Genomic DNA, 15,919 nt, shown 5'->3' with positions numbered 1-15,919 from the left:
GATGTTAGCTCGGAGCCGGTCTTCCTCAGCTAACATCCTTAGCATGGATGTTAGCTCAGGGCTGACCTTCCCCACAAAAAAAAAAAAAAAAAAAAAAAAAAATCAGCTCACTGAAGGGTCTGAATTAAGTGGCCTTGAGGGACAGGGAAAGTTACCAAAGTTACATCATCATCATCCTCTTAAGTTAGGCATCAGTTTGAATACAAGGTGAGATTTCCCCCCAAAGCTCTCTTACATTGCAGAGTCCTCACTAGGCTATTTTGAACAACAAACTACTGTTAGCGGATGACACACAAGTGTGAAATAACTTCAATCAATGCTAGTTTGGTTTCAAAAAAGGAGACAAAATTAGCACTTCTTTAAGTAAACAAGGCTTTTCTAAGCCACTTTAAAAAGCAATAAAATGGACAGGCTATGAGGCTTATGTATGTACACCTACAGGATTAACTAAGAGAACAATTGTCCAATTGATTTAAGAAACACAATTGTGGCTTTGCCTAAAACTTCCAGTAATCAGCATAAAATTTTTGGCAACAAAGGTACTGTTTCAATCAATTTAGTTGGAGGCAAAGATGATTTCCCTAGAAAACTGTCAGTGAATCAAAAAGCAACTCGAGTGATACCAGAAGCACAGATGTCAAAAGATGCATGAAAGACATGGAATAAAATTGTTTCCTGAAATATGAGTAGAAAACGGCAACGCTCCTAAATTAAAATACTATGTAATCTGATTTTAAATAAATATATACACTCAATAAAATAAATATGTAAGTAGGAATTTAATTATTTCTTCCATATCCTTAAAAGTTTATTCAAGGGCCGGCCCGGTGGTGCAAGCAGTTAAGTGTGCGTGCTCTGCTGTGGTGGCCCAGGGTTCGGCGGTTCGGATCCTGGCGCACACCAACGCACTGCTTGTCGAGCCATGCTGTGGCGGCGTCCCATATAAAGTAGAGGAAGATGGGCACGGATGTTAGCCCAGGGCCAGTCTTCCTCAGAAAAAAGAGGAGGATTGGCATCAGATGTTAGCTCAGGGCTGATCTTCCTCACAAAAAAAAAAAAAAAAAGTTTATTCAAGTTGGCTAAAGCACTTTTTGGGGAACTTTCTCTTTTGGTAAACAGGGGTCTGCTGCATATTAGCAAGTATGACAATTCTGGATTTAATGTGGACAGTATTTCATTTAGAACACTTTCTGGAGAAGGCTTTTCTTCTTGTGGCTGTTCTTGTTATAGAAAACTGAAAAATTGTACCAATGCCAAACCTGGTATTGCTAAGATGGTAGTGAAGCCTACAGAATTCCATTGCCTTAAACATCTGTAAATTACATGAATGGCCCCTCTTCCTTGACGATGAGAATAAGAAATATTCCCCTTCTCTTGAGCCTGTCCACAGACTTCTCTTTGGAAGGACCAGAGCAAAGGACCACCCACTCCTATCACTTTCCCTCATCTTTATTTACCAAAGGTGCTTCCAGGGAAGAAACTCCAAAGTCAAGAAGGGTGTGAGTATTTTTTTTTTAAATAGGATTAAAACCACCCTTCACCTTTATTAAAGTAGGCTTTATCAATCATGCATTGGAATATCTTCTCAAAGTAGAGGAGAAGTTGGCACAAATCATTTCTTTGGAACTCAGACTTAGCCAAGAACCAAGTTACTCATAACTCACTAAGCCCTGGCTATCAAGACACTTTCCTGGACTAATCCTGTGGAGGCGAGGTGTGGATGAAACAAGATTGGCCGTGTATGGGAATTGTTGAAGTTGGGTGGCCTGCCCGTGGGGATTATTCTACTACGCTACTTTTGCATATGTTTCAAAGTTTCCATAATAAAAAGTCATGTATTTTTAAGGAAACTCTATTGGGGGTAAAGAAAAATGAGCCAAAAGGGTTATTATTCAAGTGTACTAAAATAACATTGATTTTAGCAAAGGCTTAATTTTTAAGCTCATTTTTAAAGAGCAATAATTACTTGACATTTCATAAAATACTATAATCAATATTTCATTGTTTCTAGGTAAAAATATTCACATACGCTAACTCAAGGGAAACTGAACCACCTAATAAATAACAGGAAAACCTGAAATAGCATCTCCCTGGTTTTCATGGCAGATAACCACTTTTACCCCAAAAAGAAATAATATGCAAGCCCCTGGGGTCAGCCTGGTGAACTGAAAGAAAGCCAATATGACCCCAATGCCTGACAGTTTTCAGATGGAAGAAAATGAATTGCATCCATTATGAAATCCACTATCAGCTGGAAAAGAACATATCTGTATTTGCTGAAACAACCAAATGCCAAAGATAAAGGAAATAGGGGTGCCAGCTCAAACTGGGAAAGAAAGCACAGAATTCTGTCCTTGAATAACCTTTCCACATAATAGCAGGGTTTTTTAATGTGTGTATTTGACCAAAGATTAAAAAGTTGGACATGATAAACACAGACCAAATACTACTTTGATGGCTGCTATCAAAAATAAACGCTGGTGAGCCTCTGGAGAACCAATCCTCAAACTCAAAGGTGGTGCTGGCTGATGTACAACCTTTGCAAAATAGTTTTGTAAGACTCTTCTACAGGGTAAGAAGTAAGGAGAGAGAAAAGACATTGTGACTGGCACTCTTGACCCTGAATTGGACGCCAGTGTCCTGAATTGAAAGGAATGGAACGCGAGGAATTGTCTAGGCTTTCTGGGAGTAAGCCCATGTGTTCCCATCCATCCATCCATTCAAAACAAAAAAATATTTATTGAGCACCTACACAAGATGAATAAGGCACAGTGGTCCTTGCCCTCGAGCTGCTCACAGTGAGGCAGGGAAATCAGACAAGAATACCAATAATTATAATTCAACACAAGAAGGAGCATATTATGTGTCAGGGTCTATGCGAACCTGCAGAAGGGAGTGCGCAAGTCTGTAAGTGTAGTGGGGTAGTAGCCCTAACTTAGTAGTTTGTGACTGAGATAGTTAAATACAGAGACATATATTATACTGTGGGGCTTAAAGAGACTGGCAAGCTGGTATGTCTTCATGGAGAAGGCAGCTATATTTTTGCCATATTTTGAGCAAGGGATTCACAGGAATGATTTCAAAATCTTTGAAGTGTATAAAAATAAGAACAGAGTTAGTGAGAGCAATTTTTTTTAACTCTCATGAGGAATACGGCCCTTTTAATTCTAGGTATTCACAAACTGGATGTTTCAGGGAGTCATTTTGCTTATGTGGTTACAACATGTCTTTGTACCCTTCACTAGTTAGACAGTAGCAGGGGTGGAGTTGGCTTAAAATAGGGGGTACAGGAAGAAGAGAGAAAAAGAAGAAACCAGCAGAGCTTTAAATGATACCTTAGCTTTTAAAACTGTTGGCCAAGTTGGAGATATGTTGAGAGGATAAGAAAAGAATACAGGGAAGAAAATTAAGCCCTTAATACCAGGTGCAACGAACTGCTGGACTCTCCTTCCCCATGTGACCAAGTTCCTCATGTATTAAAAGTTTAAGGCAGCCTAGAGAGAAAAGAAAAAGCAAGACCTCCACAGTCCTCTTTAAAACAAGCATCAGGAAGCACATTTCTGGGATCCTCTAAGCTTCAGGAGGGTTCCAGCTGTCCACAAAAGCTACCCTAGTAAACAGGGTCTTTGGCACAAAATTTCAAATCCCTTTTACAAACTGACTCCTCTGAGCTCCAACTTCTACAATGTGCAAAGACTAAGAACAGACTAAACGGTTTCCAGCAGTCAAGATTGGAGAAACACACTTCTGGTTACTCATGACTATCTGCCAGCGCATCCTGTAGGATGTCAAAGGGTAGAAAAAGTGATGAAGAAGATCGGGAAGTCAAGTGAGGCTCCTTTTGAAAGAGTCTAAGAAAACAAGCCTTTCTGTTAGGAGGTAGACAACAGCATCAGAAACAGAAGCTGTTCCCTTGGGAAAGCCATGCCTGTCTGAATCACGAGGGTAAGTGGCATGTAATTTAAATGGAATCTGGAGCGGGAACTCAATGTGTTGTAAACACAGGCAGGCGACAACTGAAACATCCGGTCTCATTGAGATATTACACTGATTACCAGACGTTTTCTGCAGTCAACCCACCGACAACGAAGCTCTTCTGCTCTGTATCATTTGGTGTGTGTCCCACTCAACTTGAGCGTTGTTAAGAATCAAGTGCTTAAGCACAATTGCTAGGATTTGAGGGGGGAAAAAAGGCAAAGACGGCCAAGTAGCCTTGGGACACAGTTTGCTCAAACCACCATAACAAATAAAAATCCTAAAAGGGTCTTGAGTTGAGAGACTTGAAAAAGGTACAGTAATAATCTGAAATGTGAACTGTGTACCAACCTACCTGAGATATGGTTTACAAACCAGCTAAGACTCAACACTGTACCTCTTGTAAACATGCTGTTAAGAACTTTGTATACAACATCACACTTCTTTAATGCAGCCTGTGGGGAATGGTTCTCTCTTTAGTATGAAGGAGAAAGCTCAGTTTCTTCTAACAAACAAATTTGTTACCCTATTTATATGACTTTTGTCACCGATGGTGAATTCTTTTTTGCTATGGCTGCCAGTGGGGGTTAGAGACAAGTCCACAGCTCACCACCAGCAAACATACAAGATTATGGAATACTCATTACTGTATGTTAAATCTCATCCTTGGCTCTGTTATTTTCCCTTCGTGTAATTCATTCAACTTATTTATCTTATCTTTTCTGTATGCCTTTTTGTGAGCTACCTATTGATGCTGACTTGTATCATCTGATATATATGTATAAAATAATATACTGCGGTCACTTATGAAAGCTATAATGGCACAGTACCGCTTACTGGCTTTTGAGTCCTTGAGTCCATTAAGAGTTTCATATGTGCTCACAGAATCAATTGCTAGCTCTTTTTAGAAAAAAGGTACTTATTCTGTCTATGATGACTCTAAGGTTCATTTGAGTGGGAAATGGCAAATACAGTATGACAAGACAAAACAAAAATGGCAGGGGGAATCTTCTGCATTATGGAAGCATAAAGCATGATGATGGGTAAAGGCACAGACTCTGGAGCCAGACTTGGCTGGGTTCAAATCCTGCATCTGCCACTTACCACCTGTGTGAACCTTCCTCCTCTATAAAATGGGCAAAATAATAGCACTTAATTCATAACACTGTCATGAGGATTAAATAATTCATTAAAGTGTTTAGAACACGGCCTGACAAATATCAACAATACTCAGTAAACATCAGGTATTATTAATCAATTGCGTGAATTCAGTCACTTCAGAATCCTCAGGGGTGGGAAGGTCTAGAGATCAACCATAAAGGTAGAATAACGAGGACCAAGAGGAATAGAAGTTAATGAGCTGTTCTCATCCAAGGTGTCATTATAAAGTAACCGGGCTGGCTTAACTTCTCATCTGTTAAAAGGTGTTATTCCAAGGTCACAGGCCCACTGTGAGAGATGTAAGTACCTAGCATAAAGCTTGCACATAGCAAGAACTCTACATATTTATTACTTTAGAGTTAACTTTCTATATAAGAAGGGTCGTAACCCATGACAAGGAGAAACAATGAATGATAGCGGTAGAAGAGAAGAAAATACGGCAAATAAAAATTGACCACTGATTAAGAAACTTTGGTCTGTTTAGAGATGGTTTGTGACTTCGGTCTATTTGGAGGTGGACAGAGAAAAGATGGCACTCACAGAAAATCCTGATAGCCCAATCAGTGGGAGAGTTATTTTCAAAACATGTAAACAGCCTCTCAGAGTGAAGAACGGAGTAGAGTCAGGAGATCTGGGAACAACTAACTAGGTGACCTGGGTAAGCCACTTAGCTCTTGGAAGGTACTTAATCAGCACAATGAGACTGCTGGCCTGGGTGACCTCAGAGTCTTTTGTACCTCCTATTCCATTCCTGTCGATGGAACAGGTGACTGCACTGGACTCAGGCTAGCTCTTAGCAGGGCATGTCATCAGATTTTCAACTAACCAAGGCTTTTACATTTTGGAGTTACACTGAGAATACAATGAGTTCCTTTTCTGCCTGGTTACTGTGCTTGGACAGGTCCATTAGTGACACCAGACAGCAGTGTCTACTTGGAGAAACTACTTCTGAACATGTGAAATTGACAGCTCTTGCAAGCCCAGAGGCTGACTTTACGTTTTCTGTGCTGACATCTTTTTAGCTCGAGAGAAGACTGAGAGAGGAAACGCTTGTCTTGCTGTACCCTTCTGTCTTTTAAAGCAGCCAGGTGTTTAGAGTTCAAGGCAATCTGGGTTGGATTACTCTGGCCATTTACATAGATACTGTATTTATGCCCTTTGATGTCCCCTTTCCCAGCCTGTGACCTAAATTTTCCTTCGAGGTCAGCGGCCCAAATGACCCATTGATTGCCAGAGAGGCGGGCATTTCACCGCATAATTAAGATGCTGACAATTGCCTCGGGGGAAAGGTAGTGAACAATGAAACCAGAGTAGGAAAGAGAAAATACAACAAAAGAGGAAAAAAGTCTTAACTATTATCCTGAAAGAAAATAGGTTGTGAAATAATACAAAAGACTATCATGGACCGAGAACATGAGTGGGAAAGAAAAAGAGTTCTTTATTAAGGAAGATGGTATGTTTTAAAGGTGGGGAAACACAGAGACACTTTGATCCTGGGATCTGAAAGAAAGCAAAGCTGGTTTGCTGGTGTTTATTCCTCAGTAGGTAAGCCACTTAAGTACTTTCATCTGATCAGACAACAGTGTCAGCAGTAAAAGGAGTTTCAAAAACATACCCTTATTTGTGCTAATTGTATTTCAGTCTTACTTACATACCCTTGAATTATCTACATTGCACATCGATTTAATTGCAGGTAAATTCCATAATGTCTCCCCTCCAGCTGAAGTAAACACTACTCTGGAATATCGGTCACCTAGTGGTATGAAAAAAGAAAAGAGAAAGGTTTATAAATTATTCATTTATTTCATGAGACTCAGCATTCAGAAACAATTCAAACTGGGAAACCAAATGGACAATTCATTAGCAGCAGGGAATCTTTTCTGTTGATAAATTCCAGGAAAAAATGTAAAAAAAAAAAACAGGAATGCTATAATATTGCCCCAGCTCAAAGCCTTTGTCTACTCATTATATCTTAAAAATTATAGGAGTTATATAAGAAATCTACTTCTGATCAGACTATACTTAGGAAGAACAATCCATAAGAACTTTCAGCAGGAAATGAATTGAATGCCTTCCTCTTAATTTCACAACACATCACCATGATGGTATATAAAATCAAAGAATTATGGACTAGGGATTATCAAATAGATTATTAAGGATGTTTTCTTTGGCAGCTAACTAGAGAGGAAAGACGGCAGGTGATCAATTCATAAGCACTAAAAAGAGTAAACTTAGTACAGAATGCTGGCCAGGATCATAGGCATTCTCCATATTTTCGTTGAGTACATGGTCTCTCTGGTACACCAGAGTCTAGAAAAAATACTTTGAAAATCACATTAATACAAAATACGTTTCTGACGTATTTATATACGTCAGCCTTCTAAGGGAGGCTGTGTTATATATTGGAAAAAGCACGGTCTTTGGAGTTAGAACTGGGTGTGACCTCGTTCTGTCATTAACTAGCTAGGTGATTTTTGGCAACTAACAACTTCTCTGAGCCTTGGTTCCTCATCCGTGAAATGGAGACAGCAACACCTGTCTTGAATAGGTGGGAAAATTAAACGAGACAATGAAAAACAGGTGCTCAATAAGTACTGTTTCTGCTTCCTCTGTCATAAAAAAAAAACTTGATATGAACCAACTAAAACAAAGTAGATTAGTTTTACATTATCTAAAATGCCTAATTGTGTTAACAAAGAAAATCAGTTTGCAAATTTATGAATAAAGCTTTATTACATGAGCTTTTATTCACGATCATGAAGTTTTTTCAAAAAACTCTTATCTTCATCAAATGGCTATTTTCTTATGTTGACTGATTTTGAAGACCAAAATAAGCCTTGTGGAAAATGCAACATTTCATTCTCATAGAGCTGGTAACGTCTTTAGTCAGGCAGAGTCTATTACTTTTGAGACCAATACTGAGTGTTGACTACTGAAATATAAACCAGACTATTTTTCATGAATTTGCTGATGTTCTTCCTGGTTAAGATATTAACTAAACAGATGTTGCTTAAGCAACATATAGTAACACTTGGAGAGAAATCAACTAGCCTGAACATGCAACTAACTAGAGTTCAACTTTTCTAGAATGTTTTTTAAGAGACAGAAAAAGAAACTTGCATTGCTTCCTGGGATCAGTTAAAGACTCTTCCAAATCTCCTACTTTCTCTCTCTCTATTACTATGTAGTGAAACAGTGTTCAAAATCAAGATCCTGAGGCTTGGTAAGATCTAGAAACATCAAAGATCCAATCAGATGCGCTAGTGTAATAAGATAGGAAAATACACATTTTAGAAGGATTTTCAACAACAACAAAAAAAGCTGAAACCAAAAGAGCTTTAATGTTAATATTCACTCAATCAGAAATTGTAATTACCCACAATTCCTCGTTCCTAATCACGAGGGCTAATCAATGACTCACAGGTTTATGTGTATTTTCTCTAGGCCATGTACTCCTTCCCTGGCAGCTGCAGAGTGATTAGGCTGACTCTGGGCTACCGCAGATTTTGTTTAGTGAATTTGCTGCCAACATTTAGAGATCTGATGATTCCATATTAAAATCTGGATTCCTGACCTCTGAGAAGTCCCTACAATATTTGGGTCCTCATTTTTTTTCAAGGCCACATTCTGCTGTAGCTAAGGAGCCGCTGATTTCTTTCCAGAGGGCAGGTGCTTTTTAGTGCTGCACAACCACCATCACTTCCTACTGTCTGACACCCGCTAACTTCCCTCATCTATAGGATGAGCTAGGTCCCCGAGGATTCAAGCTTTGGACCTCTGGACTTTATTTTGTCCATCTCCCTGTCTCTAATGCCTAACGATAAGCAGGCACATAGAAGCTTTTTGACGAATTAATATATGCTTTTTGAATGAATCAAAGTTTAAGATATATGCTTTTTGAATGAATCAAAATTTAAAAAATATATTTTTGAATACAGTAGATTATTTCAGGGTTCAATCTAGAAATATCTACCTGTTACTTGATCTAGAATATTTAAAAAATAGTAAAAGGAATTTTAAAAATGACAAAATTTTGGGCAAGGTCAAGAATTTTATTAAATTTATATCGTCTTTAAAACTCAACATAATGCAATCATTTCTTTTCATTAATTTTTATTACAGGTAAATAAATTCAGATTAGTGGTTGACTGATCTAGCGAAGTAAAATTACAAGTTCATTAAGCTCAAAATCTCTTTGAGCACAATAGAAACAGTAAAGCTGTGTGAGTAGTCATATATTCTTATCAGTATACATCATAATCATGTTCAAACTCAAGCGCTAGGAAACCACTGAGGGGTTTGTTCATCATTGATGCCACTCACTTGGAACATCGCAGAAAAAGCTGTCCTTGTGGAAGTTCCAGTCAACTTCTCTTTTCTCTCTTTCATAATGATCATCTGACCATCTATCATCCCGATGGCTGAAATGGAACAACAATTTGGTCTTCAACAAAGTACCAGCTATTTCAAGGCCGACGAGCTTATCATAACAGGGCATCCTCAAAATCACGACCTATTTAGCACTTGATATTAAGTCGGAAAGATTAATCTAAGCAATCAACATTAATTTTTTCACTTTTGAAAAAGAAAAAAACCCCCAAATCCTCACTTTTTCATCCTAATACAATTAAATCTTAAAAGACAATCACAATTTAAACCAATTCAGTGGCAAAGATTTCGAGACACATTTTACATTTAATCTTTTTGCTCAGGCACTGTTTAAAAGTGGAATTCACTAAGCAATGTTTTGTCTAAAAGTTAATAAATGATTACCTTTTGGCTTGTTCATCTGCATATTTAAAGGGATAATTTGCTAATGTTGCTTTGTAGCCTGTATTTTTCACCATGTTATTCCAAGTGACCAGTCTCTGGCCTATTGCAGTCCCTCGTGGTTCAAAACCCTAAGGCAGAATATTACAAATACCCATTAGTGTACTTCATTGCAGGCTAAGTATAGCTACAACAGCTTGGGAAAGCAACATCAAGTGATGTATGGCTTTCAACAGAAAATACAGACATTCCTCACAGATACTCCAGAGGTGAACTGCATTAAAACAAGATGATTTGACATAATAATGATCACCTATTTACTGTGAGAAAACACTATGATTTCTTGCTATGGTACATGTCTCAGGAAAGAGGAAAAAAACTTATCAGAAGCTTCTCTTTCAAATTCAAACCTAAGCATTTAGTAAATACTTATTTTTTATGTTATAAAAATTATGGTCAAATTATGTTATGTATGTTACAGTTTTACAAAGAGTATAGTGTTATCCTTGCTCACATTTTCCCCATTTTTCCACTCCAGAGGAACATTTACTAAAAACAGACCCTGCCACCTCTTAGTAATACTGAAATTCCTTTATCTTCTTTGGGGAAAAAGAGACATTCAGTCTTAAAGACTTCATGAAAATGTTCTTATAGTATGCAGATTCTCCAGTTCATTGCTATGGTCCCCATAGCATAAACATGGGGACCGAGAAGCAAAATTTCCAGATTTTTGATGGTAAACAAGTTCCTTGACCTTTTGAGAACCTGAGAATACAGATAAAACATGTCCTCACATTTCAGAAAGAGAATTGTATACTTACTGATGGCTTGAGAAGTTTTTAAAAGAAATGGGATACTAAATAACATGACGCAGCATGTATTAAAATATTTAATTGTTTGAGACGATTTGGGGCTAAAGAAAATAGAGAAACAGATTCTACTGGCTCCGTTATCCTTACCAGCAATGGATCAGAGAAGTCAGGGAGCTCTGGCACGATGACTCCAACCAAGGCACAGACCCCGATGAACACAGTGCACATGCCCAAGACCACCACGGGCCAATCGGCTATGAGGGCCGCATAACTGCAGGAGCAGGGAGAAATTACAAAGAAGGCCTCTTAGAAGCAATGTAGCATTTTTTGCTACCTAAGACAGCAATTTGTTAAATCCTGATATTTCAGATCAAGTACAGGTACTTATCAATAAAAGATCTAATGAGACTAAGTACTTACATGGAATTGTAGCAGAAAATTACAAGACCATTGTCCTCTCACTTTTGAGATAAAGTAGCAGTGGTCACGTGCCACAGGCTACTGAGAGTCAGAATAACATCCGTTTCTCACAAATAACAATTTATATCTACGTGTGCGCCTGGGAAAGGGAAGATCTAAAATCCACACTTCCTAAGTGGAAGGAAAACAAATTTAACAGAGGATCCATCCTCCTTGCCTCTCTTCCAGAACTTTTGTTTCTCCAGTTATTCCCTTTCTCCATAGTTTTACTCTATCAGTTCTTGAAAAAGAACTCAGTCTATAAACGGGTTCATGTAGTGTAAATCTTAAGAATTATCAAAACACTTCCGATAAACCTGTAACTTTTCTTTTACCTAAAACTATAATGAATATAACCATTAGACTGGGAGTTCCATGAAGGCAGAGATTTTTGTTTTATTCACTTATTTAGTGCAGTATCAGCCTCCAGAACAGTACCTTTTAAAAGGTGATCAGTAACTATCCATCGACTAAATGAACAAACACCCATGTACCTACCACCCCTTCACTCTCCAACAACTATAGCCTAGCTGTAGTCTCTTACTACATCTCGGAGACTCCTCTCTGTTACCAAATCCCACCATCAAGCCCCTTCTTTCAGATGCCCTTTCACATCCTCATTCAACCATCTTTGAAAGACCTGTATCTGTGTCCCTTCCACAAGGTCCTGGACCGTGCCTTACTATCTTGACCCTTCCAGACCCTGATATGAACTGGGTGCCCAATAGAAATTGACTAAACTGATCTTTTCTAAAATTTAAAATATATTCTGGGGGCCGGTTCCATGGCAGAGTGGTGAAAGTTCCGTGTGCTCCGACTCGGCAGCCCAGGTTCACAGGTTCAGATCCCAGGCGTGGACCTGCTCCACTCGTCAGCCATGCTGTGGAGGCATCCCACATACAAAATAGAGGAAGATGGGCACAGATGTTAGCTCAGTGCTAACCTGCCTCAAGCGAAAAAAAAAAAGAGGAAGATTGCCAACGATGTTAGCTCAGGGCAAACCTTCCTCACCAAAATAAATTAATTAATTAAATTAAATACATTCTGCCAACTTCAGGTTTCTTGAATTTTTATAAGAAGAAAAAAAAAACATTTAACTGTGGACAGTTACTCTCAGATTCTCAACAATGTTCGCTCAGTTGGCTGCTGTGATGGCTATTTCTGGCTCATTTGAAATAGGCTTCTTACTCATATATTTGTTAGTTGTTTCTTCAAAATCATGCTGGCAGTTTAAATAAAGCTGGTGGCTCTAAATGTTATTCTGAAAAAGAAATATATTCTGATCTCTCAACTTCATAGATCTAGCTTTGTGACGATATTTAAAATTAAATTTTAATACGGAAATTAAAATATAACACAATTAAGCTTTAAGTGAGCAGTTGCACAGGCATGTTTCATTGTTCTTTTAAAAGCAATTTTAGGAAAATAAAGCATAGTAGTTTGCACTTATGAGAAGTATCAGTTGCTCTTATGTTTTATATAGATTACCATCTCATTTAATTCTCACAACAACTTTATGAGATGAAACTGAGGCACAGAGAGGTTAAATAACTTATTCAAAGTCACAAAGCTAGGAACTCAGGTAGTCTGCTTCTATTGTCTGGCTTCTTAACCACTGTGATACTATCTCTTGCTTCAAACACCAGAGAAACAAAAGACATCAGGAATAAGTCAACTTGCCACAAATGTAGGCTTCCCAAAATTCACATTTAAAAACTAAATTCCTAAGCCACAGTAATAGTTAACTTCTCTACGCAAAATCACCTACATCTGTAGGACCTCAAGTTTGAACGTTAGTCACTAGACTGCAAATTCTGATTTCAAAACTCATTAAGGAAAAATTATGCTAGATAAGATGAAATAACCTTTTAAGAATAATTCTGAATGTAATGAAAACATATAAATCACAATACGCTGATTGTGCTTGTTCAAATGCAAACACCAAGTGGTCAGAAGCTTTTGCTTGTTTCTAGAACACTCCCAATGCTTATAGTCTCTACACTTTATTTCCTCCTCCACCCAATGCAAACTAAGATGAAAGTAACTGGTTTTGAAGCAATAAAGTCCTTTGTCAATAGCACATTTGAGACTTTCTCTTCATTGCCTCAGACTTAGAGTCCTTTACATTTTAGACCTTTAAAATATCAGCCCTGTGAAATGAAAATGGCCCCAGGCTGACAAAATTACTCATTATACTTTACTTTAAAGGGATCAATTTTCTTTCAAATGAACCAGAAGTCATGCATTTTTACCTACAAACGTGTTATCAATAGAGGGCAGTGGGCCCCAATTGCTTCGTTTTCATGCTGTGGTTTAATTTACCCATATAATGACTTTTTGTTTTGTTTTCTTGAAAAATCTGCACACACATGCACAGCAACCTTAAAAACCTCATTCAATAATTGCTTTTCTTCCCTTTGAAAACATTTGGTTTTGATTTGACAGCACTGCTATATACCACATATGTGCATTGACTACATATGGAAACGTTATGGCATTAGTGATTTCAGCACATTTCTTCCAAACACATTTACCCTTACTATATTAGAATTCCACTTCCTCACACAGCAGATGTTTCACATGCTAACCTTTCCTAGAGACAACTGCTCACACTTAAGAAATGGAATCACCGTCCTGAGTACATAAAGCTCCATGGGGGAAAGCCCCAACTATTCTGAGTCAAGTTATTCAGACTAGTGTTTCTCCAAAATACCACAATATTGCTGAGGATATTTCTGCTCTTCTTGCTATCTATGCTAAGATATTGTACAGCTCTGGCACCACATGGGAAACAAAATTTTCATATACAATATGAAACCCAGACAATGGTTGCAATATAAAGATAAAAATCTAATAAAGCAGGAAAATTGGAGAAGTAAAGGAAATTAAAAATGGCCTATAAATTTCACTGTTATATTTTTTCATTAATTCCACTCTTGGTGAGTCTAGGTTCACGGTATATATTCTAACCAAGCTTAAAGAATAAAGAACTTGCACATTATTTTCTTTAAAAAGTGAACCACATGTGCATGAGAAGAATTTTCAAAAGGACCTCTCCTTTTATTATAATATGTTCTTCTGCATATCATATAATACTTGTCTTTCATCTGCCTGCTCTAATGTTGGAAATCTTTAGGCAGCACCACAACATAATTGTAAATGCAACCCGCCTCTGTAACACCTGGGTTACAGCAGGCAGTCATTTTCCACGGAATAACCAGGTGCCAGTTTTCCCTGAGGCCCTACTGCTGTACCAGCTGCCTAGGTTAAGGCCTGCAGCTCTATCCAGGGCACTGCTGTGTAAAAGTTCCCACCATCCTCTCAATAGATTAAGTCCCAAATAGTACACAGATCTGAAGGATGCATCCTCCTTTTATAGGATGAGGAAACAGAATTAGCGGGTGAATGAAATGTGTTGTTCATGGGTGAAGTGTGGATCTGAGTTAGTGGGCACGCTCCCTGGCACCTGGTCTAGGTTGTTACCGCCATGCAGGAATTTTCATGAGTATCCAATGGGAAGTCCCTCAAATATACTCATAGATTCCCAGCCACCTTATTATTTGGGTTTACTCTGGAAAAAGATCAGAAATAACTGTTAAAACAAATAAACTAAGTGTCTTACAGGGCTAACTAATGCTCAAGCGACATTACGACATTACGTGGGGGCCTGTTTTAAATGGGCCATGCGTATTATAATAAGACCCTCCACAGTAAATTTTCCTCTTTCAGCTTACAAGGGTTTCTTCCTTTGCCCTTTGCTGCCTTTCTGGAAACTCTCTTCTTTCTCCCCTTCCTTCCCGAGCAGAGATCCCTGCTTCAGAGAGTGTGAGTGCCCAGGACCTGAGGCCTCCTTGTCCTGACCAAACACCCAATCCTTAACCCCCTGTAGTCTGGCTTTTGTTCTCATGACTCTTCTGAAACGGCCAAAATCACCTAGTCTTGGTTTTCATCTTCCCTGACCTGAGCAATATTTAACCCTTTTAGCTAGCCCTTTCTTTCTAGAAATCTCTTCTTCCTCGGTTTCTTCCTTTCTATTTCCCTGTAAATCTTCCTTATTTCTCATGTCCTTTAAGGGTAAGCATTTCAAAACGTGATGATTAATAACTTTCCCAGTGGCATCAACTATCAATTTAGTGGGAGGAAGGACTGAAGCTTGAGAAATTTCACAAAAGAAAACAGGATACAGAACTCATTCTTCCTTGTGAAGCAATAAATTCATTGGACAAAGAGCATTACATGGTAAAGGTGTAGGATATTCTGGGAATATAAAAGCAGCAGGCGTGGAGCTTGCCCTCAAGGAACTTATAGCCTAATTTAGAAAATCAGACAGGTACACAAATACCTACAAAATCAGGCAAAAAGAGATGTGTTTTTAGAAGAATACATATAAAATGTCTTGTGAATTCAACGACGGAAGAGATTACTCCAGTTAGGGTGGGAAAGGGGAATCAGTAAAGGCTTCTTTGAAGAAGTTGTATTTATGTGTGTATATACTGAAAAGAAGAAATTAAGACTTTTAAAAATATCAATCTATTAACAGAGAAAAAATATATACGAATATTTCCAAAATGCAAAATTTGTAGTCATTTGAGAAGACCTCATTATTTCTAGAAAATGGAAACTCATTTTCTTAATATGCCATATTTACTTACATAACCTCTTCCCTTCACCTTTTTCCATAATTTTTTTCAAAAATAGATAAACATAGTGTCATCAATTGTATATTAGTCTTAAAAAGGAAG

The 15,919-nt window shown here is 38.0% G+C and overlaps 1 protein-coding gene across 3 annotated transcripts in view; it reads right to left on the bottom strand.

The window, feature by feature from the left end:
* The window catches only part of DISP1 (dispatched RND transporter family member 1), a 213,801-nt gene that overhangs the window by 10,258 nt on the left and 187,624 nt on the right, over positions 1-15,919 (bottom strand). For all 3 annotated transcript variants that reach the window (XM_014794722.2, XM_004439682.2, XM_087424386.1), the window contains exons 4-7: positions 10,866-10,989; positions 9,910-10,037; positions 9,460-9,557; positions 6,792-6,889 (exon numbers count right to left, since the gene is read on the bottom strand). In XM_014794722.2, the coding sequence (XP_014650208.2) occupies positions 6,792-6,889; positions 9,460-9,557; positions 9,910-10,037; positions 10,866-10,989 (448 nt within the window). The remainder of the gene's footprint in view (positions 1-6,791; positions 6,890-9,459; positions 9,558-9,909; positions 10,038-10,865; positions 10,990-15,919) is intronic.

The sequence above is a fragment of the Ceratotherium simum genome, chromosome 36 (assembly GCF_057802395.1).
Source record: "Ceratotherium simum simum isolate JZ-2026a chromosome 36, ASM5780239v1, whole genome shotgun sequence".
In the NCBI taxonomy this organism is placed as follows: domain Eukaryota; kingdom Metazoa; phylum Chordata; class Mammalia; order Perissodactyla; family Rhinocerotidae; genus Ceratotherium; species Ceratotherium simum.
This window is presented reverse-complemented; position numbering and strand designations above follow the sequence as displayed.